Below are 21,883 nucleotides of genomic sequence, written 5' to 3'. Positions count from 1 at the left end.
ACAATCTTTGACCTTGTGCACCAGAGCACTGTCATAAGACATTTCAGACTGGTTCCAGAGACATCCAGCCTAAGGCTACAGTCTCAGAGTGGTCCCAAAGGCGATTTGAAAGATAAATGCTCCCTGCTGTATCAAAAGTCAGAGGTTAAGGTTTGCCAACTTCTCCTTTAGAGCTCATTATAGGCTTTATTATGCAAAACTGTATCTAAGCCAGTATCTGCCAATGTGTGTTTTACAAAAAAATAATTTTTGATATAAGTCAGGGCAGGCACTGTCTCTCTTGTGGGTTCCCTTGCTATTTACGTAGTGCCTAGCACAGTGGCTAAGTGCACGTGGGAGGCATATAATCAATATTGAATAGGTAATATGTGTTTTAATGGAAATTTTTAGGAAAAAGGTTCTTTGGTCTTATGTGAAACCATTGTACATAATTATACTTGTTGATTACCACAGCTGCTTCAGATGAGTGAGAATTAAAATTCAGGCCGTTCTTTGACAGGCTTTACTGCAGGACTTCTCAGCAGTCTGTGAATTTTGAATATTTAAAATGGTAGATATAATACCAGACATATATTAAATTCTATATAACTAGACACTTTTTTCTTTATAATCTCAGAAGAAACATAGAATTAAGCAGATTGCTTCATAGGAGGTAGAGGTGACAGAGAGAGAATGGATGATGGGGGAAAGAGTTATTACCAATTTTTTTTCTAACTAATGAGTTTCCTACTAATGGTGTCTCTGAGGAGAAATCTCACTTTTTTGGATTTACCCGTCAATAATTTTTAAAGCATTTCTACCCGATATGGTAGCAAAACAATGTACAATAGTGTTCATGGCTAAAGACGAAGATTTTTCCCCTTTATTCATCACCCCATTCTAGATAGTGTTAGACTGCTTCCCCCCCCCCCTATTTTATTGAATTATCTGAAGGAATGTCTAGATTGGTGCTTTCTCTCTTAAAATGTTTTATAAAACAGTAGTTTGTGAGATACTACTCTCTCTCTTTTCCTTTTTTTTCTTTTGAAAATGGAATCAAATTCCACTGAAAGAAAATAAATGCCCTGAAATCAGATCATTACAATCTTTTTTGATAGGCAATGGTGGTAAAACATCAGAGTCTCTAGAAATTACTGTGAAAAAAAAAAGTGTCAAAAATTCTTTCCTTTTATAGATTATAATCTATTCCTTATAGGTCAAAAGATTTTAAACCAAAAGGGGGAAAAAAAGTACATGTAATAGTGAGCATTATATTATAGTACTTAAAACATAGGTGTGACCCCAGGGACTGAGCTCATGAGCTAATCAATCATTGAGAAACCATTTATGCAAGCTTAATTTACAATATCTGTATGGAATGAACCAAAATATATTTTCTATGTTGACCCTGTTATTTATTCCTTGCCCTTATCCTATTCTCCTTTGCATCTGTTCAAGGTTGGAAGCTGACCCCAAAAGCTTAATTTCATAGCTTCCTGAATTAGTCATCTTTCAACAGATCAGCCAATGATAGGCTTTGAGAGTCTGGAAGGCATGAGGACAGAAGAAGCCTCAGTGTCTCTTCATCATCCTCTCTCTGACTCAGTTAGCAAATCTGGCAACAATATATCTTTTCATGATTCCAGCTTCTGCCAGACAGGCCAGTCATGCCTGATGAAAGAGATGATGGTAGCTTGCTCTCTGAACTGGTTCACCATCCTCTGTTGCCTTCTCTGCTCCTCCATCACCTACATAACCAATTCCGTTCACCATATTCCTTCTGTTGGAAATGCTTCGTGATGTTTTCTTTTTTTCTGGTTGAATACCAACTAACAAACTTCATTCCATTGCAGACACTTTTAAGAGAATTCATGGACACGCATGGGGAAGCCTTTTTCTTGTTTAAAATAGAATGAGAAAAGGCTCACACATTGTGAAAGGGCATGAGACCTGTCTTCAAGGTCTTTCCCACTTCTTCCTTATGTGCATTTCCTAATGACACCTAAAGAAAGAAGCCTTATTCAACTGAGTGGAGTGGCCAAGCTTTTTTTTCCAGAAAAAAAAACTATATGCAATAACCAGTTTAAACTGAAATCCATTAAAGCACATAAATGGCAGATACTTCTGATTGAATAGAAAGAAACCTAGATCTCAGTGCTCACTCTATTATCCAATTTGAGACACACTGTCCTGGCTGAATTAAATGATCTTTATGAACAATTTTTCTCTCATATGTTCTTAAAACAAAATAATAAAACCCCATATATGCAAACAGAGACAGGAACGCTAAAGTGTATGCACCAAATATGTGGTCCTTCCCACTGCGTGGCCCAAGCTGAGGTGAATAGGGCACACACAGCTGGCCAAGAAAAGCCATCAGTGTAGGAAGAGACCATCTAGTTATCAATCAAATCAATTCTGCAAATAGATACTCAGTCTCAAGACTGGGCAAAGGAATATGCCAATCACCGTTTTCTCGGGGTCTTCAAATAATAAATGGAACCAAACACACCCTTTAAAGTTTTAAAAGTAAAAAGCAACGCCATTCAAAGGAAGACTGCATCAACAAACCTCAGAAATATTTTTCTTATCCCCTTGGTATACTCCTGTCCCATCTAGTCTCTATTTCTCCTTTAGCTCTTAGTCTGTAACTGCTGAGTTATTAATAACACATCTTGTGCCTTCCTATGGGGCTTACTATTGTGATATGATCTTTCTTTTTTTCTTCAAATCATTGGGATTAGTTTCCTTATCAGTTGAAATGGTTACAATAGCAGGAATTTTAAAACAGCAGAACCTAGGCCTACAATCTAGAAGCACACACCACCACATGAAAATTAATTCAACAATTTTTGCCTATTTACATAACAAGGACAAGGCTGGATCAACCTAATCCCATGTTTTTAAAAAGCAATGTTAGGCATCTGGCATTTCATTGCATTATCATTTATGACTTCCTCAGCCATCAGCATCTAAGGAATGTTTTAAAAGTGTTTTAACACCTCTAGCAGAGACACAGTTGTTGCCCACTTCACCTCACCCATGCCGTTTCAGTGGATATCAGCCTGACATTCAAATACTAGAATCTGCTTTTTTTTCTTTCTTTTTTTGCCTGTGGATTTTTTCTTGATGCTGGAAGCTACTTTTCCCACCTTTATGCCAGATCAGGACAATCAGGGAATTCACGACTCCCAGGAGCAGCCCTCAACCACCGACAATCTTCCTCGGGTGGCACGTATCTGAGGAAGGTATCAGTGGGATAAGAACAAGTTGTACATGGCGGTGTTTTGCTTGATAATGTATCCTTTACTGTCTGCCTCCAGCACGCTGCATCATTGCCCCACTCCCTCCGCAGTGTTCCCTTCATCACCCAAATAATTTGCACTCAAAACCTTGTTTCTGGGGTTGCAGCTAAAGGAATCCAAACTGAAAGAAAACCAAATTATTTCTCAACTCCCTGGGGGAATATCAGCCAGTGCCAGCAAGGTGAATCAGCCTCATGTAAACTCAGATTGTCTAGGGGAGAACCAAGTGGAGAGATGTTTCTTCTGATAAAGTCACAGTGATTAATGGAGAAAACAACAATCGTAGCAACACTTCACTTTTCTGTGCTCTGCTTCCTCACATATCAGCCTGTCTGGCTTATTTAATCAGAGCACCTTTGGGCACAATGACATAGAAAAGCCCTGCACTGAAAATTAGGAAGACAAGTGCCCAGGAACAAAGGCCATGAATAGCCCACCATTGTAATTATCGTGGGCCATGCTCACTCACTGATCAGCTCTGCTACTTCATTTATTACTTTGCCATTTAAGATGCCAGTGAATTATGAAAAGATTATATCCTTTTCCCAACCATTACAATGATGCTGTTTTTGTTTCTCTTGCTATAGAGAACTATAAAAATTAGTTGCAAATTAGTGCCAATTTAGGTTACATTTTAGAATTTTAAGCAGTGAACTGTGAAACGGTTATAATAAAAATGTATTTATTCTTTCTGACTCACAGCATCATATTGCTGTTTTTTGGGGGTAAATATATTATCTTTCCAAATACAGCTTTGCAGCTGATTTTAACAGATTTTACACGAAGTGTACTGGCTTCTAAAAATAGGGGTGTCTATGTGTCAAGACTAGACTTTTATTGTTAGCCTCCAAGCTTTTCCATTACTTACCACCTTCTCCACTTTATGGGCCATTACACAGTACCATAAAGAGTAGTTATTTCCTGTGGAGAGTTATTTTCCTTTGGATTGCAAATTAGGTTTAGGCAAATAAAAAGAAACAAAACGTTAGCTTATTGAGAGAAACAATTAATAATCTATTTCCATTGCTCTTGGCAAAACATAAACAAGCTCTGAATTAAAAAACCATTATTTAGTTGGAAAAAAAAATCATAAAGATGTTTCATTTGCTTTTTGTTTTCTGAAGTCTTCATTGGTCCAAGGGAGAAAGCACATCATTTCTACAAAGGGATGCCATGAGCTTTTATGATAAGTTCTATCATATTTTTTGTGAACTATCAAAGTCAAAAAAGGATATTGTGATGAGAAAAAAGTAAAGATAACCAAGGAAATTTAAAGGCATTTAGCCACTCTGCTGATCTCTCTTAGTGTTTTTGTATCGTCAGCAATGAAAAGGAAGCAGAAGCCTAGAGCCCAGGATAAAACAAGAAAACGGGCACGTTATAATAATAAGGTGAAGAGACAAAGATTCCACTGTCACAGAGAACCTCACATTGCTTAATTTAAATTTAAGGAGTTACTTAAATGCATGGCCTATGGATATTTAATAATATGTTATGGTTCATCTGAACTTGTCAGTTGGCCCCAAGCTGCGATAATCAACTTTTCAATGTCAGACTCATTTACTCCTCGAAGAATCCTGAAATAGCCATTCTCTCCCCATGACGTTCCCCAGGAATTGGCAGCGATCTGCAGAAAAACAAAAAAAAATGAAAAAGCTGAGTATCATGCTTTGATATTTTAAAATTCTGCCTGTAAAAACACAGGTAACTCATGGGTAGCTTTAAATGCCTTTAGACTTTTTATGAATTGTAATTATTAAGAACATAAATATTTTCTAAATAAGAACAAATATTTTTAAAATATATTACTCATCCTTTAGATTACTATACATGTATATTTATGGTGGCAACAACCAGGATTGGTTTAATACTTCTAAACCCCCAGAGGACAACAGTAACATATGCATGAGAACTTGACATGCCACATGAGAAGACACCCAAGCTGCAGTTACAGTGTCTACTCTGTGACTGGCCCAGTGCTAGAGAAACAAAGACAGAGAAACTGGCCAGAGAAACAAAGACAAATCATGCATTATCCTGTGTTCAGGGAGCTAATGGCCTAATGAAGCAGGACCAACATAAGGCAAGTGCTAAGGTAGAAATATGCAGAGTGCTGCTGAAGTCAGCAGAGAGGCATCCGGCTTATTTGAATGGTTCAGGGAAATTTTCAAGGGGGAAATGTCACATGAGATGCATATTAAAGCTTGAGCAGAAATTAACCAGATAAAAAGAGGAGGAGGGGAGATTCTGGTAAAAGGAAAAAGTAACAGCATAAACACCAAAGCATGAAGCAGCACAAAGCAGTGAAATGAACCAATGAAATTGTTATAAAATTAGGTTGTAAAACAGAAGCAGGTTGGTAGGTTATGAGGCTGGAATGGGGGGTGAGGACATCCCTACAGAGCAAATAATAGTGAAAGTGATGGCAGGTTGTTGAGTGGCTTCCAGCAGAAGAGCAAGGTGAAAAAATTTATATTTTGATTATATTATTTCGTATGAAGTGAGATGGATGGATTTAAGAAGGTAGTCACAAGAGGCAGGGAGACTAGCTAGTAAATTTGTCACATAATCAATTTGGATGACTGAACAGGGGCAGGGAAAATAGGGAGATAAATAAAGTAGTTGAGTACTATTCAGAAATAAAAATCAACAGGAATTAAACTTTTTCTTCCATTTTTTTGTGTTTGTTTTTTTGAAGATGAGGATGGCTAGAGAGTTAGGATAGGTCTAGAATGTCTCCTGGGGTTAGAGCTTGAGGAAATAAGTATATAGGGAAGCAAAAAAATTAATGCAGCTTATAGAGAATATCGTAAAAGCCAAAAGGGCACAAAGAAGGCAGTTACTGGACCACAACTAAATGGAAAGAAAAGCTCAGTAGATGACAACTGAAATTAATCTTGGGATTTGGTAAATTAGAGGCTTTACAACAATAGCTTCCACACTTGCCTCACATTCACTCTGCAATGAGCCCAAGGTGCAAAATTTTCTCGCATGTGGTCTAAGCTGATATTCTCAAGGTATAGGATGCTGCATTGAGTTTTTCTGCTTTCTACCATGTAAAAGAGGGCAGAGTCACTCAGCATCAAAATTGCCAGCTTTAAGAAAGGACTGATTTTCATCATTTCTTTTAAGATTTGGCTCTTTGCCTTTTCTTCCTCTAGCTTTGTTGAGATACTATTGAAATGTAAAATATGTACATTTAAGGTGCGCAATGTGATTAGATTCACGTATATATTGCAAAATGATTACCACAATGTTAGTTAACATCTCTCTTTCTTCATGTGTTTATGATTTGTGTGTGTGTGCGTGTGTGTGGTGATTAACATTTAAGATCTACTCTTCTAGCAACTTTCTAGTATATAATACAGTATTGATAATTATAGTTGCCATGTTGCACACTAATTAGATCCCCAGATCTTATTTAGCTTATGGGCAGGAGTGTGACCATCTCCCCATATCCTCCAGTCCTAAGCCCCTGCCTGGCAACTGCCATTATCGTTTCTATTTCTATGAGTTCAGTTTTTTTTTTCTTCTTCATATAAGTTAGACCATACAATATGTGTCTTTATCTGTCTGACTTGTTTCACTCTAGCATAGTGCACTCAAGGCACATCCATGTTGTCACAAAAGGCAGGATCATCTTCTTTATGACTGAATAATATTTAATTGTACTATCAATATGTAAATATGTATTTATTGGATAATATTTAATTGTTCTATATCTCACATCTTTTTAATCCACTTGTCCATTGATGGACACTGAAGGTGTTTCCATGTCTTGGCTATTGTAAATAATGCTGCACTGAACAAGGAAGTGTAGACACTTCTTCAATAGTCTTTTTTTTAAATGTCCTTTGCATATATACCCAGATGTGGGATTTTGCTTCATTATACGGCAATTTGCAATTTTCATTTTCAATTTTTTGAGGAACCTCCATTCTGTTTTCCTTAGAGGCTGCACCAATTTATATTCTCCCCAACTGTACACAAGAGTTCCCTTTTCTCCACACCCACAACATCACTTGTTTCCTGGTGTTTGTTTGTTTGTTTTTTGTTTTAGCTGAGCCATCCTGCCACCTGTTGGCAGAATAACAGCCATCCTAACAGGTGTGAGGTGTGAGGGGAAGTGAAAGCATACAAAAAATGGTAACTATATGAGGTGATGGATGGGTTAACAAACCTTATTTTGGTAAGCATTTTGCAGTGTTTACATATATAAAATCATCAATTTATACACTTAAAATGTAAACTTATTTTAAACTTAGTATCCTGACATACAAGTTGTGTATATGATATAAAGATAGGGAAAGTTTGTTTTCACTTCCCTTAGACATATATTATACTTTATCTTCACATACCATGAGAATTAGATCTGTAGCCATTTGTCTAGTTAATTGCTCTGACCCCAAAAGGATAATAAAACTTCTCTTATCTCCCCAAAAGGGTCAAAGTGTTAAAGACTAGACAAGGTCCTAAATTAAGACCCAGGGTGCCAGAAGTGCTGGACCATATCTCCCTCTCCCTTGGTATTTACATGTTAAAGGGTGGAAGCCCATCACTTGGAGACGTTATCTGGTATTTATCTTGCCCTTGGAAAGGCATATTTATACTTCTAAGGGTTAGGGTAAGAATATAGGACCCTTTACAGCTCATCTTAACAGAATATATGTTGTTTTTGTTTGTTTGTTTTCTCTCCTTCCAGGAAAGGAGAAGGTTGCCTGTCTCTCTCCCCAAGTGGAGAAAATCCATTGTTTTCTGTCCCTCATTTATGGAGTAAACTGGTGCCTCCATAGAAAAATCCCATTGACTCTCATCACAGCACCCGCAAAACCAAAGTGTGGGGACCAATGCTGTGACATCTGGCTGTTGATCTTGTCGTGAGTATCTAATAAGAACTCTTTTCTTCTGACCCACATACTTTTATGCAAGGGGCTCACATCCCAGACCCTTCACAATTCTTCACAAAACAGTGCAATAGTCCTTAACATTTTCATATTTTAATAAAACCAAGTTTTATACAAAATGAAAATGATTTTAGTGAGTTGACTGAATTTATAGATTAATGTTATTTATTCACTCATCCAACAAATATGGTTTATATTTCCAATATGTACTAGTACTTTTGCTTTGCCCTTTGGATACGTTGGAAAATAAGGTAGATGCGATTCTGGCTTAGCATGAGTACACATTTTAGTGGAGGAAAAAGTTAACCAAAGTTTGTGAATAAAATATGAAAAATTTTCAGTCTGATTCTTGTATACCTACCACTCACATTAAATAATATACCCAGAAGAGTAACAGTAGAAAGAAATCCTGCCCCTATGCACATGAAATAATGTTTTCTTTGAAAATTTTTGATAAATAGTAAGCTCTGAATTGATAATAATACAACAAAAGTAGTTTAAAAGGGTAGTGTGCATGTGTTGAACACGAGTGTGAGTGTGTGTGTATTGTGAGTGTGTGTATGTGCATAGCGCCCACAGGGCTATAAGGTGGAAATAATGAGGTTGAGGGAAAGAGGATCATAGAAAGTTTTCCTTTGCCCTTACATTCATATTCATAGTCACTCAGCACACTCACATTTACTCAACAAGTACTTATTGAGTGATTTATGTTAAGAACTGTTGCAAGACAAATATATTAAAGAACTTTTTTATGTCTGAATATTATTAAAGATAATAGAAAAAATGCTCAAATTAATTCAATATAAATCCTATATAAAGACCCAATTGCAGGTGTTCAAATAAGATATCCTCTTCCATATATTATGGGTCTTAGCTCTTGAACATTATTGTTAATTATTGGCTACTTCAAGCTGTATTTTAATGAGAAAAATGGTATTTAATAAAGCTGAGTTTAAGTACAAAGAAACATAATTCTACTTAAAAGCATAATGATTTCATATATCAAGACAGATAAAACACAAGACCATATACTTGGGTGATTGATTTTTGTGAGTGCCTTGTAGAGAAATCTAATTAACAAGAGTTACTATAGTGAGTATAACTACTATATTTGGTGTTTTATTAGTTATAATAGGCCCTCTACTGCACGCATTCAAGTTCAAAGTCCATGATGAATATCATCACCTAAACTTAATATTATTCCTGAAAAATAAAAGGTATAAAAAAACTTGGGGTGATTCATCAAAGTTTACTGTAATCAACTGAACATTTGAGGTAGTATGTTACAATCATTTGCAAACAGTTTTTTACATGTAACTTCCTATTAATTTTAAGACTAAGCATCTGTTCTTTTTCCATAAAGAAACATGTACATGTTATAATTGGCAAAACACTCTACACCTATGAATAAATAATTGACACACACATTACATAAACATCATTCATAGCAAAAATAATGTAAAAATACAAAGTTGATAGACATGTATGGGAGAAGTCTAACCATTACTTTAAGTTTAATATAGGTGCTAGTAGAAAGAAAAAGTTTTCCTATTGATTCTCATTTTGAAAATAAAATACTGTTTTTCTACAATTTGGAATAAGGAGGCTTGAGGAAAACTATTACTATAATATTAATGAGTACAATGAGTTTTGTGTTTGAGGAAATATTGATATTACAGACAATAATACAGTGACTTATGATGTGACTAAATAATAAAAAGCAAGAAGTAGAGACCTTAAAGATTCTAAAATATACACTTCACAGTAGAAATTCAAGTAGAGTTAGTTACATACCCAAAATTTTTCTTTTCGCCCCTGGGCTCCTCTCAGTGTGCCCCATCTACAAAAAGTAATAATAATAATAATAATAATAATAAATATTTGTATGGTAAAAAATGTTTTACTTGCATCTTGATAAAATGAAAATTACTTCCAGGATTGTATCTTTTCCATTTTCCTTTGCCCCCCCCCCCTTGTTTTACTATGGAACTGTCATCATTGCCCGACAACAATCTACTTGTATAGTTTTCTTTTTGACTATAACATTATTCACTTGTTCAAAATATACTAACTTATATTCAAATGATTTGAAATAAAATTCATTTATTAAAAGAGATAAGTCCTAGGGCAACTGGGATAGGAAGGTTTTATTTTTTGTTTATTTATTATTTTATTAAAGTATAGTTGACATACAATATCATATTAGTTTCAGGTGTAAAACATAGGGATTCAATAGATAAATGGACAAAGGAGGTGTGGTACATACATACAATGAAATACTATGGCATTAAAAAAATGAAACCTTGCCATTGTGACAATGGACCCAGAAAGCATTATGGTAGTGAAATAAGTCAGACATATAATGGAAAGACAAATGCTATATGATTTCACAGAAGATTTAAAGTGCTTAAAGATGCCTCCCCCTTTACATCTAGTCCTCTGAAACTCTACCCTAAATGGCGCAAACTATACAAATCTCCAAGACTAGTGATAAGAAACATTATGTGAATACAGATTATTGTTGTAGACAAGAAAATTTATATAAAAATTATTCATATGTATATGTTATTTTATAAACTGGCTATGCACCTAATGTGGAATTTCTCTATACATGTGTGCCTTTGGAAATAAAATCCTGTATTCTTAGTACTGGCCCATTTTCAATGTAGCATGTAACCGTTCACAAAGAACCCAAATCTACAATATCTCCTTTTTCCTTTTGACTAAACCCAGTGAGGTAGATGTTAATAACATGTTCGATTTACTAATGAATTAAAAAGACTTGTCCAAGATCACAGAGTAGAAAATGTTGAGCCAGGACTCCAAGTCCCATACCCTTTTAAACATGTTATATTGCTTCTTTTATAGAGTCCCCAAATTCAGTGTGTCCTGAACAGCATCAGTTTGATGTTGAGAAAGCATAGTGACTACCTCTATCACGTGATTTAATGGATTGTGAGAATACAGCTCTGCCCACATATCCCCCCATCAATCCCTCCCTAATACCCCCAATCCCACCATCAGAACTCCTTCAAGCTAAATTGTAGTGTCCCAGTACATAACAAACATTCCCGGAAGAGATACAAATTTGCTGTTCAAATGTTTTCAATATGTCAGTTTGCAGACAGTTATTTTTCATAGCACAGACTAGAATAATGGCACCATGGCATGGAGGTATTATCTGAAGATGATAGGTTTTATGGTAGAGACCTTGAGGCATTCAAGAAAATATATTAATACATTTGGATCTCTTGGCATAAGAATGAGGGAAGAAAAAAGTGATTTGAGGAATGAGAACCTGAAAAATAAATTTTCTTTCTCTTGTTCCTGATGGGGGCTAAGTGTGCTAATTACACTGATGGCCATCTCTCTTCTAATTCTCTTGCACACAGGGGTAGACCAGAAACACAAGGCTTCAAATATTCTAGACAGTTTAATGTGTAAGTTCAAACTGATTCAATTTCAAAAACCATTTTTGTAGTTTTATAATTTATTTTTTAAATTGTCTAAAAAGCCACCACCATTGAAAAAACTTACCAATCATAACACGTGCCTCCAAACTTCAAAGATCAATATGCACTTCAAGTAGTAGATGACACCTGAAACCTCATTTCTACTCACATAACACGGCCATCGAAATGATTTTAAAAAGGCTTCACCACTCACACTTCATTTCAGATAATCTGCCTACTAGTTACTTTAGCTATTTCTATAAAATACAAAATACAAGACAAAATTAGAAGAATCTAAGGAACCATTTAATTCCAAAATTATGTAGGAAGGAGAGGAAGCCCATATCTGAGATCCAACCAGATATGGTAGAAGTTTGGGGCAGTCTTGCTTGAAGCACTAAGGAGCCTCCTAAGAAAGAACTTTCAATCAAGAAAGAGGTACTCAGACATGGCAATCCTGATCCAGTAATCAAGCCTTGATCAAAAGAAAGGAAGAGTAAATGAGAGTGTAACTTTTTCCCTATCACTCAGATTGGTCCAAACTCAGCCTCACGCTGGACTCAGGTACGTTTAGGATTGCAAAAGGAATAAGTTCAACTTGTTATTAAAACCTGAAAGAGTTACTTTGCCAAAAATCCTGTATGTTCTATGAAACACTTTAATAACACTTAAATAAAGGGTAAGACCAAAAGTGGATAGAGGTTTCTTTCTCACTTTGAAAGATGTTTCAACTTCTTGGGCTCCAATACATTAAGGATGGGGCATGAGAAAATAAAGAAATATGTAACAGAGGGAACAGAAGAGATATGCAAGTTAAATACACCATGAAATGAGTATTACATTTATTAATAAGACCATTTTAGATACCCCTAGGAACTCTCAAAAACATTGAGGCAGTATTTGGGGGCATGAAGATCCACAACTGTATATGGAATTAAAATTTAGTAGAATAATGACTGTAGATAATTCCATTACCAACAGACCAGAGACCAACTAGTTCTAAAAAAACCAGAACATTTCTTCACAAAGGAGTAGAGGCACTTCAGATTGTGATTGCATAGGTTTTCTTTTTTCTAATACCAACAAATTATGAGTAAAATAAACTACCTTGGTTTGGCGACACTTAAGTAATATAAACTATCACTTTGACTTTCGTTCAATTGCCTATTATTTTTCATGTGTTCCTATAAATTTTGTTATGATTCTCTAAATAATATTTTCAATAATAAAATAGATAGCAATGATCCTTATCTTGCAAATTTGTCAACTCTTTGGAGTTGCTGTAAATTTGTTTTCAAGCATTGCTGTTTATTATAACTTTAAGGTGCATTATTTAAAATACAAATCATTTTTAACCCAGAGAAAAATACTAGAATTTAGATTATTATAAAATAATCTCAAAACAAAAAAAAATTAAGTCTTCAAATAAGGTAAGAGAGGAAAAGTAAAGTAGGGCTGCTGAGTTTGATAGTTTCAGAGACTAGGATGCTTGTGAAGGAAAAATAAAAACAAAGGATGTTAACCTTTATGCCAAATTCAGATGAACAAGAAAATATCACACTCACCACAGCTATTGTGCAGTTCCCCTATATTAGAGCCTCTGCATCAAATGACAAGCAAGGTCTATCCATCACAGGAACTAACATTTGCACTGCAACCTTTAGCTATCTTTGCTCTCCAGAGAAACTAGACAGTTCCTAAGATAGCAATCAAATACCCCATAGAGTTGTGATAGGGTGTTATAGAAAAAAAAAAAAGATTTGTAGGTTATTTTCTGAATATCCCATGCTCTACAACACTGAGAGAAACCACTTTATCCCAGATGATTTCCCACTGATATCATAGCCAATTCATGTAATTAAATCCTTCCTCCAAACAGAAATGAAGGTTAACTAGTACAAAGCAAGAAGACTACATATATTATTCATTTCTAGTTATTTTATTATTTATTTACAGGAGAAAGTTCCTCTCCTTTTCATCTATGAAGGGCATTTTTCTCTAATATATGTATGTTTCTAAATTATGGTATGGGGCTTTTGCTTCCCATTATACCAATAGGCTGAGAATTCTAGAAATTTGTATATATTTTCACAAATGTCCTCTTATAAGTCAGCAGCTATCTTTGAGGACATGGGGATCTTCATTACATTCATATTTTCACTAAACATAGCTATTTACACTCTTCTTTCCTTCATTTATACCTCTTCATTTTAAGGACTATTCACAAGTATTTGTTTAGGTACACCAGAACCTTAACCTTACTTTTCTCAGATTGTTTCCTTAATCTTGCTACTCTAAAACAAGTTGTATAATAGGTTCACAAGCTTAATAGTGGCTTTTCTTGCCTCAAGTAATTCTACTTCATAAGAACTTTATACTGTTCTTTGGAACTTTTTCTACCTCATTAAATTGTTTCAGTTATTTGTTAAGACCCATTAATACTTACTTTCTTGCAAAGTTTAGTGACATCTGCTAAAATGCTAGTGTTGAAAAACCTGGGCAGGTCTTCGATCATGGACCACATTACCTGAGGATACCTGAGACTGGTGGTTCTCTACATTGAGTCTACTCTCCCTCAAGCACATGATCATTTAATCTCTTCCTTCTGGGTTTATCTTACAGGCTTACCTTTAGGTAGTTCTGGAAACACTACCCTTTGACATATTAAAAGTCTTTGTGGAGAGGCCATACATTCTGCAGAGTAAAGCATGACAACCCGTTAAATAATGATGTAAGATTTTGTATTGCTAAGGTTATGAATATCTTTAGGCATGTTCCCTTTATAAAGAATGTTGTCCTTTTCAGATAACTGTGCTAAACAATACTAGATTTCTTGAAACCCTATTTAAGCTATGTCTAAACAGTAAAATTATTGGAGCTGAATAATAACTTTGTATATGATTTTAAATTATAATTTTTTCTCCCTTGGTTTTGATTTTGCCATTGAGGTCCATGTATCCAGTGATGATCATATGTGACATGGTAAATAAGAGAGAATTAAGACAAAACTTTCTTAAAGTAATACTTATATTCCCATGAATATTCCTTTTAAAAGGAAATCATATAATCTTTTGTGTACTTCATTTATTTCTGCCTTTATTCAGCAAACTACTGTTTAGTACAAAGAAGATATCTTTTTCCTTCAAGAGGCTAACAGTGTAATGGGAGTGCTACTGGGAAATGAAAAACAAAGTATAAAATCATCTGAATTCTGTAACTGCTACTTTTGTAAAAGCATGTTTAATTTTTTTCGGTGGGTTACAGATGATGAAATTAACTGTCTATGAAAGGCCAAGACAACTCCCTTCACAGATTTGAGTAGGAATTCTTCAGGTAGAAGTAGGAGTATAGACTTTAGGAACAAGAAATAAGTGCAAAGTCACAGGAGAGCTGCAAAAACCTCATCTCGATCTACTCTAAGAGCAGCACTTGGGCCAGAATGACTGGAAAGCAGAGGTGGGAGTGGCAGGAAATAAACTTGGGAAGGAAGATTTGACTCAGGTCATCAAGAGTACCCATAGCTACCAATCTTGGCATTTACTCGTACAAAGTTGGTGATAGAGTCATCTGAATACGGGATGTGAGAAGACCCAGGAAGGCTTTCAGAGGGACAACTCTGGTATTAGAACGTGGAATAGGTTCCAGGGGGAGGAGGTTGAAAGCATGAGATAAACATTGTAGTTAAAATAAGAAATAATGAAAAGCTGAATAAGAATGTAAGACCCGTAAGGTAAATATTGTTTATTCTTTTAACAGCTTTATCTCCAACATCTAGAATAGAGACTATCACAGAGTCAATGCTAAATAGTTATTTGTTGAGCAAGTGAACTGAAGTGTGCTAGCAGTGGGAATGAACAGGTCACAGATTTGAGATCTGCTTTGGAGATAAAAGTGATGGAATTCCTTGGTCAATTTATATAGACAGATAAGGAGGGGAGTCAAGGTTAACTCCCAGATTTAAAGGCTGAATGAAGAGGTACTTTGAAGGTGGCATTCCTTGAAGTGCACTTCACATTCCACAGAGATGTGATCTTGGTGATCAGGTTGATGTGTCATTGCCTATGACTATAACTATAGAGTTGCTTCATTTTCTTTCAGTTCTCTCTACTGATAGTGGTTCTGCATTTTAACCTTTAAATTCATGGCTTTCCAGGATTTCTAACAGTTAAAACATTGAAAGAGCCAAGGAAAGATACTTTTTAAAAGAAATTATGAAAGGGTCTTTCTGCAGAGTGAGAAATTCTTTTGTGATAAGAATAGTGATTTTCCTAACTCACATGTCAAAATCACATTTGCATAGGAATCAAGTTCTTAAAGCATGTCTCACATCCATCTAAAAATTGGGAGTTACAAGAACAAAAAAAGTTATATTTTACATTGATGGTAGATATATGACAGTGTAGCAGAAACATCGAGACTAAAATGTTGCAATGCTCCTGATGATTCGCTCCTTTTCAGCTTGTGCCCAGCAGACTGACAACAGGAACTCAAACCCATGTTTTCTGGGCAGACCAATTCTTTTTTAGTGAATATAGATCCAGACAGATAAAAACAGTTTCTAAAGAGTGGACATGTAAAAAAACTTTTATGTAGTACAGCCTACCAGAACAGGAAATTTTGGAGGAAAACAAGGAAGAAATACATTAAAAAAAAAAAAGCCTAATGTGAAACTCCAAACTTTCTTATTAAGGAAATGAAAGTGAGATAGGATACAAGTATAAAGATATCAGGAGATAAGCCTCAAGTCAATAACAATGATATGACTACTCTGGATATAGGATTTTGCTTTTAAAAGTGAGACAGCAAATGGACTCTCAGCTCCCTTTAAACAAGATTTCAAAGATAACTGCAGCCACAGTGAGACAGAGACACACAGGGTTTTGTTGCCTGATGAATGTTCTACCAGAGACCCTTAGCAACTTCCTTCAAAAACACTCAGACCTAGTGAGTGTGGCAATGTTGAATATGATCGCTATCAGAAAGTGTTAATTAATGCTAGCTCAAAGAGAAATGAAAATAGACTGCATGGAAAAGCACAATGAAATGAGGGCATTCCCCGCCCCTTCATTTTCTACTGAACCAAAATGTAAATCAAGCCAGGTTCACTAAATCTAAGATCACGTACTTTTATTGATATGTTCTGCGAAGGAGCTACAAATTTCATCATAGACTGGTGAAGCAGATGGGGATTTCTGATAGATGTTTTTTTTGTATAAAAATGTCAGAGATAATTGTGTACCCCTGATACTGATTAATCATCCAACCAACACTGTTTATTGAGTTGTTGACATATCACTTACCCTACACTATCCTCATATTTCAAGAAGCAAAAATATGGAAGTATAATATTACATGCAATTTGATCAATAAAAAAGAAGTATGAAGGAAATGGACAACAAGGTTGTGCCCAGTTGATGCTCTGGTCAGAATGATCTGTTGTGGAACTGAGAGAACCATCTGTCAGCATTTACTCTATTGACAGAATCTATGTTAAGATGTCCACAACCATGCGGAAGATACTGCAGAGAGAGAGTGCAAGGCTAAAACTAGCCATCATCATTAGTGACAATTAACTAGAATAACATCTCATGAAGATACACTTTGAGGAAAAGCTTCAGCCCTTCGATGTTCGGAACAGAAATGTTTTTTTTAGCTACTCATAAAATCTTCGCTCTGGAAGGAGACTCAGGTGTTATAGAATACTTCAGGGGTTGGCCAACCGTGACTCACAGGTTAAATCTGGCCCCCTGCCTTTTCTTGTTTTATGGAAGAGCCAAGCTCATTCATTTACATATTATCTATGCCTGCTAATGGCCCCCCAAATTAATCTAACTCTGATCTAGTTTCTTGGCTTCATAGATAAGACAACTGAAGCCCACAGAGGTTAAGTAACATTTTAAAATTATACGCTAAGTGGCTAAAGCTGTGCTTGTGTTTAACGAGCAATTAATAACATAAGCAATAAAAAGTGGGCAAATAGGAGAGGGCAGAAATGGGTGGAATCATTTCCAGCTGTGATGAGGGAAGGCATGCTGGGCCTTGAACAATTTGTAGAAGATGCCAAGAAGAAATGGAGGCATTCCTGAGAGGAGAGAGCGAAATAATGCCAGGAGCTACTCTTTGTAGATTCATAGAGAAATCATGAAAGGCTGGAAGGAAGAGGATTGTAAGCAGTCATAGAAAATATAAAGCTGGTGATGGTGAACAAGATGAACTGCAATGGAAGGTGTGAGTGCTGGAGGCAGGAAGCACACTTTGGTGATTACAACAATAATCAGGGTTGAATTCATCACATCCAGCCATCTCATTTGTATCCAGAAATGTAATGAACACAACTATTACTATGATGGGATGGAAGAAAATAATATTTAATGCAGTTATTTTTAGAATCAACCTAAATGAAAGTTGTCACAATATCACAACTAGTATTCACTCATCATCTGCAAAATTCATTTTTCTGCAACCTTTCCCTTTTTATTATAACATAGACTTGACCTGACCTTCTACTTGGTCTTATTCAGCGATATCCTACATGTTTCTGTTCAGAGAAGACATTATAAATCACCATATCAACACATGCCTTTTAATAAAATCTCCTAGTTCATTCATTCATCAGAATTGTCATATGTATCATAGTCCTAAAGCACAAGATAAAATCCTGCTCCTAGATTCTGAAATGATGAGCTTGTATTATATGCTTTCTAAAAATGTACAAAGTGCTCACTCTTTCAGGGGACAACCAATCCATATACCGGTTGACAGAAAAAAGTCACAATCTACTATACTTCCTCCTCCTGATATCCTCTCCCTCAACCACAGATCTCTGGAAATGCACAAATATACACTTTACCTAGCCTTCATGTAAATTCTATTGGGTTGTTGGAAAAGTCATGATGTATTTTTGCAACAAAAAACATAGAAAAATATGTCATGACTTTTCCGACAACCCAATATCATATTTGCAATTTTTATAGGCAGCACCTACCACAGAAGGTACTAGATTATAAGACAAAGTCACCAAAAAAGAATTTATTAAGCTAATTTTTTCATTAAGCTAATTTTGAAGATAGTACTGTACCAGGGGCTAACAAAATTCCATCACCCAGGACCCCAAAATCTGAAGTATCCACAGGCATTAAAACTCATCTCAGCAAGAAGATACACATTCCCAATAACTGAAAGCAATTCTCAGCTTTAGGGTAACCCGTGGTCCCAGTTCTCTAAAAATCTACGGAATTTGCCTATAATCACATTCCCCAATTGAGCCATTTCCTCATGTACCACATCTTTCCTTGATGTTCACAACTATGAGATTATTATTTCCAACCACACTATTTCACACAATCCAGTAGAGTTAAAGTGTATGTGACCAAACTCCTACTATGTATACGGCTTTCTTGGTGCATATAGAATCATATTATCTAAGGTCATGGTAATTATATCACATTTACCAAAGAAATTAATCATTTCCTCCTCCAGTCACATTTCTCTCCTTTTCTCACCCTATTCATCTACTTGTATTCTCAGTGTAAGCTGGATCAAAATTTTTTAATGATAATAAATTGAAATAAGAGTAAAAGTATATTACATCACAGATAAGTACTAATTAATGCTAATTAGAATCCACTCCAAATTATACTTTTAAGAAATAATTCCAGGGCCGGCCAAGTGGCTCAGTTGGTTAAGAGCTGGCTTGGGACGCCAGAGGGCCCCGGTTCGGATCCCACATATGAGGGCCAGTGACACTGCTCTCCACAGCTAAGATGCTGAAACAGCTCAACCTGGAGCTGGGCTGCCCTGAGTCACCGGCGATGGCGTAGGCTGCAGCCCCTGTTGCAGTGGGTTGCCATGAGCTACCATGTGTAGCCAGCAGCCAGCAGCCAGTGTGAGCGGCCGGCAGCCACTGTGAGCGGCCGTCCAGAAGCTGGCGACTGATCTGCCTCACCCAGGAAGAGCACAATGATAGTGCCAACTTGGGCCAGTGAAGCAACGTCCTCCACAACTAGACTGAAGAACAAAACGGCAGCAACTTGTCTGTTCCCCTTCCCCCAATTCCCCAGCACTGTTCCCATCACCCAATTCCCCAATTTAAAAAAATCTAAAAAAATGAAATAATTCTGAAAACAGATTCAGAGAAATAAAAAGTTAAAAAAAGTATAAATTTTTAAAAAATTAAGAAAATGTAAAGTGAGTAACCTAATAGGTGGCAGACACAATATCTCATTTAATCCTCACAACAAGACAGTGAGGAAACTATTTATTATCCCAATGTAATGGATGAGAAAACTGTGATAGAGAGATTAAATAACTTGCCTGAGATCACCCAGGGAGAAGGGCAGAACTAGCATTTGAACCTAAGCTTGACTCCAAAACCCATGTCTTTCATGCTCCATTGCCTCCACAATCAAGATTAGTCCTGCACTGTCTTGAAGCAAAAAAAACCATATGTAAATGTTTTATAAGCCATGTTTTTATGAATGTCCAAAGAGCTTTCTGAGAATTCTTTCTAAAACAACACTCTTACTATGCCTTCACCCAATGAAAAATAAAGCTTATATTTTTTGTTATTGTTGTTATTTGGTTGTGTACAAGGTCAGGTAGTAATGCCAGTTATAGAGTAGAAGGCACTGATCGGGTCAGTGTTTGAGATGACAAATTAATGAGAGACAAATATCAGACAAGAGAAAGCAAATGGAGCACAAACTGTCCTGTCAATGTGATAGAGTACTGACAGACGAGGCAACATGATTCAATCAGCACTGAAAATAGAAGAAAAATAAAACCCATTTATCAGTTTCACCGCTCCCCAGGTCCCTCTCCACCTTCACTCTCTGTCAATAAGCTCAGCTCAAAGGATCCCAAGAGTCCATGGAAACTTCCAGTGGCCTCTCTGAATGATTAACTAATAGTTTTTCATAGCTGTATCAAATCAGTGTGTCTTATTTTATTTATTAATGCTATTCACGTTATTCATCTCAGTGTCTCTAGTACCTAGCAAAGTACTCAGGACACAATCATTGCTCAATAAAATTTGTTGAAAGTTGGAGTTGAGAATCAATTTAGAAAGTATCTATATGAAATAAATACCATATTTCCCCATGTATAAGACGCACACTTTTTCGAAAAATTTGGGGGCTAAAAACTGGGTGCGTCTTATACAGTGGTTGTAGATTTTTTACAGTGATGAGGAGTTGTATGAATTTTATGATGAATAAAACTTGAGTTCAATAACTTTATGTAATATATTTTTTTCACATTTCGGGCCCCAAATTGAGGTGCGTCTTATACAGGGGAAATATGGTAATTGCATTTTTTTTTCACTTTCCAATTAAGGTCTAAATATTTTTGGAAGTCATGCAATCAATGTATTAGCCAAAGGATCCTCTTAGTCTTTGCAAAACCTTAACTAGTATTTTTTTTCATTTTTATTAAGTTTAATACACACATAATATGAAAATATATGAATGCCAAATAAATGCACATAAGAGAAATCAAATTTGACAAAACCTAAGATGGAGATAAAAGGATAGTCTAATATAATTTGCACCTACAGCTATAACAATAGATACAAATGTAAAGATTCAGCAAGAACAACCAACTTCTATTTATTCTTTATTTTTCTACACACTTTGGTATCAGTAAGCTGAAAAGGCATTTTTCAGCATCTGTTTTACATGACTTCTAAGTAACATTTCACACTGCTAACCATTCCTACCATCTTGGAACCCTCTCTCTCCTATATCTGTATGACACCAAGCCTGGTTCTCCCTCTCTAACCACTTCTTCTGAGTTTCCTTTGCTACCCCTTCCTTCTCTGTTTGACCTTAAAATGTTGGGGTTCTTCAGGTTTTGGTCTGTAATCCTCCTGTTCACTCCCATGGCTTTCGCTACCATCTAAATCAGCGGTTCTCAACGTTCCTAAAGCTGCAACCCCTTAATACAGTTCCTCATGTTGTGGTGACCCCCAACCATAAAATTATTTTTGTTGCTACTCTATAACTGTAATTTTACTACTGTTATGAATCATAATGTAAATATCTTTTTGTTTTACAATGGTCTTAGGTGACCCCTGTGAAAGGGTCGTTCGACCCCCAAAGGGGTCGCGACCCACAGGTTGAGAACCACTGAATTCTAAATGCTGATCATTTTCAATGCTTTCTCTTTGGACTCTTCAGACTCATAAAAAACCCTATGGGTTCAATATATATATATATATATATATATATATATATATATATATATA

The 21,883-nt window shown here is 35.9% G+C and overlaps 1 protein-coding gene across 1 annotated transcript in view; it reads right to left on the bottom strand.

Moving 5' to 3' along the window:
* Positions 1 to 4,589: 4,589 nt before the first annotated feature.
* Positions 4,590 to 21,883, bottom strand: part of TINAG (tubulointerstitial nephritis antigen) — a 75,771-nt gene continuing 58,477 nt past the window's right edge. Inside the window, exons 10-11 of the mRNA XM_019668090.1 lie at positions 9,983 to 10,028; positions 4,590 to 4,911 (exon numbers count right to left, since the gene is read on the bottom strand). Of these exons, the coding sequence (XP_019523635.1) occupies positions 4,777 to 4,911; positions 9,983 to 10,028 (181 nt within the window). The 3' untranslated portion in view covers positions 4,590 to 4,776. The remainder of the gene's footprint in view (positions 4,912 to 9,982; positions 10,029 to 21,883) is intronic.

Source organism: Hipposideros armiger, unplaced genomic scaffold, assembly GCF_001890085.2.
Source record: "Hipposideros armiger isolate ML-2016 unplaced genomic scaffold, ASM189008v1 scaffold_516, whole genome shotgun sequence".
In the NCBI taxonomy this organism is placed as follows: Eukaryota; Metazoa; Chordata; class Mammalia; order Chiroptera; family Hipposideridae; genus Hipposideros; species Hipposideros armiger.
The sequence above is the reverse complement of the archived record's forward strand: the minus strand, read 5'-3'. Positions and strand labels throughout refer to the sequence as shown.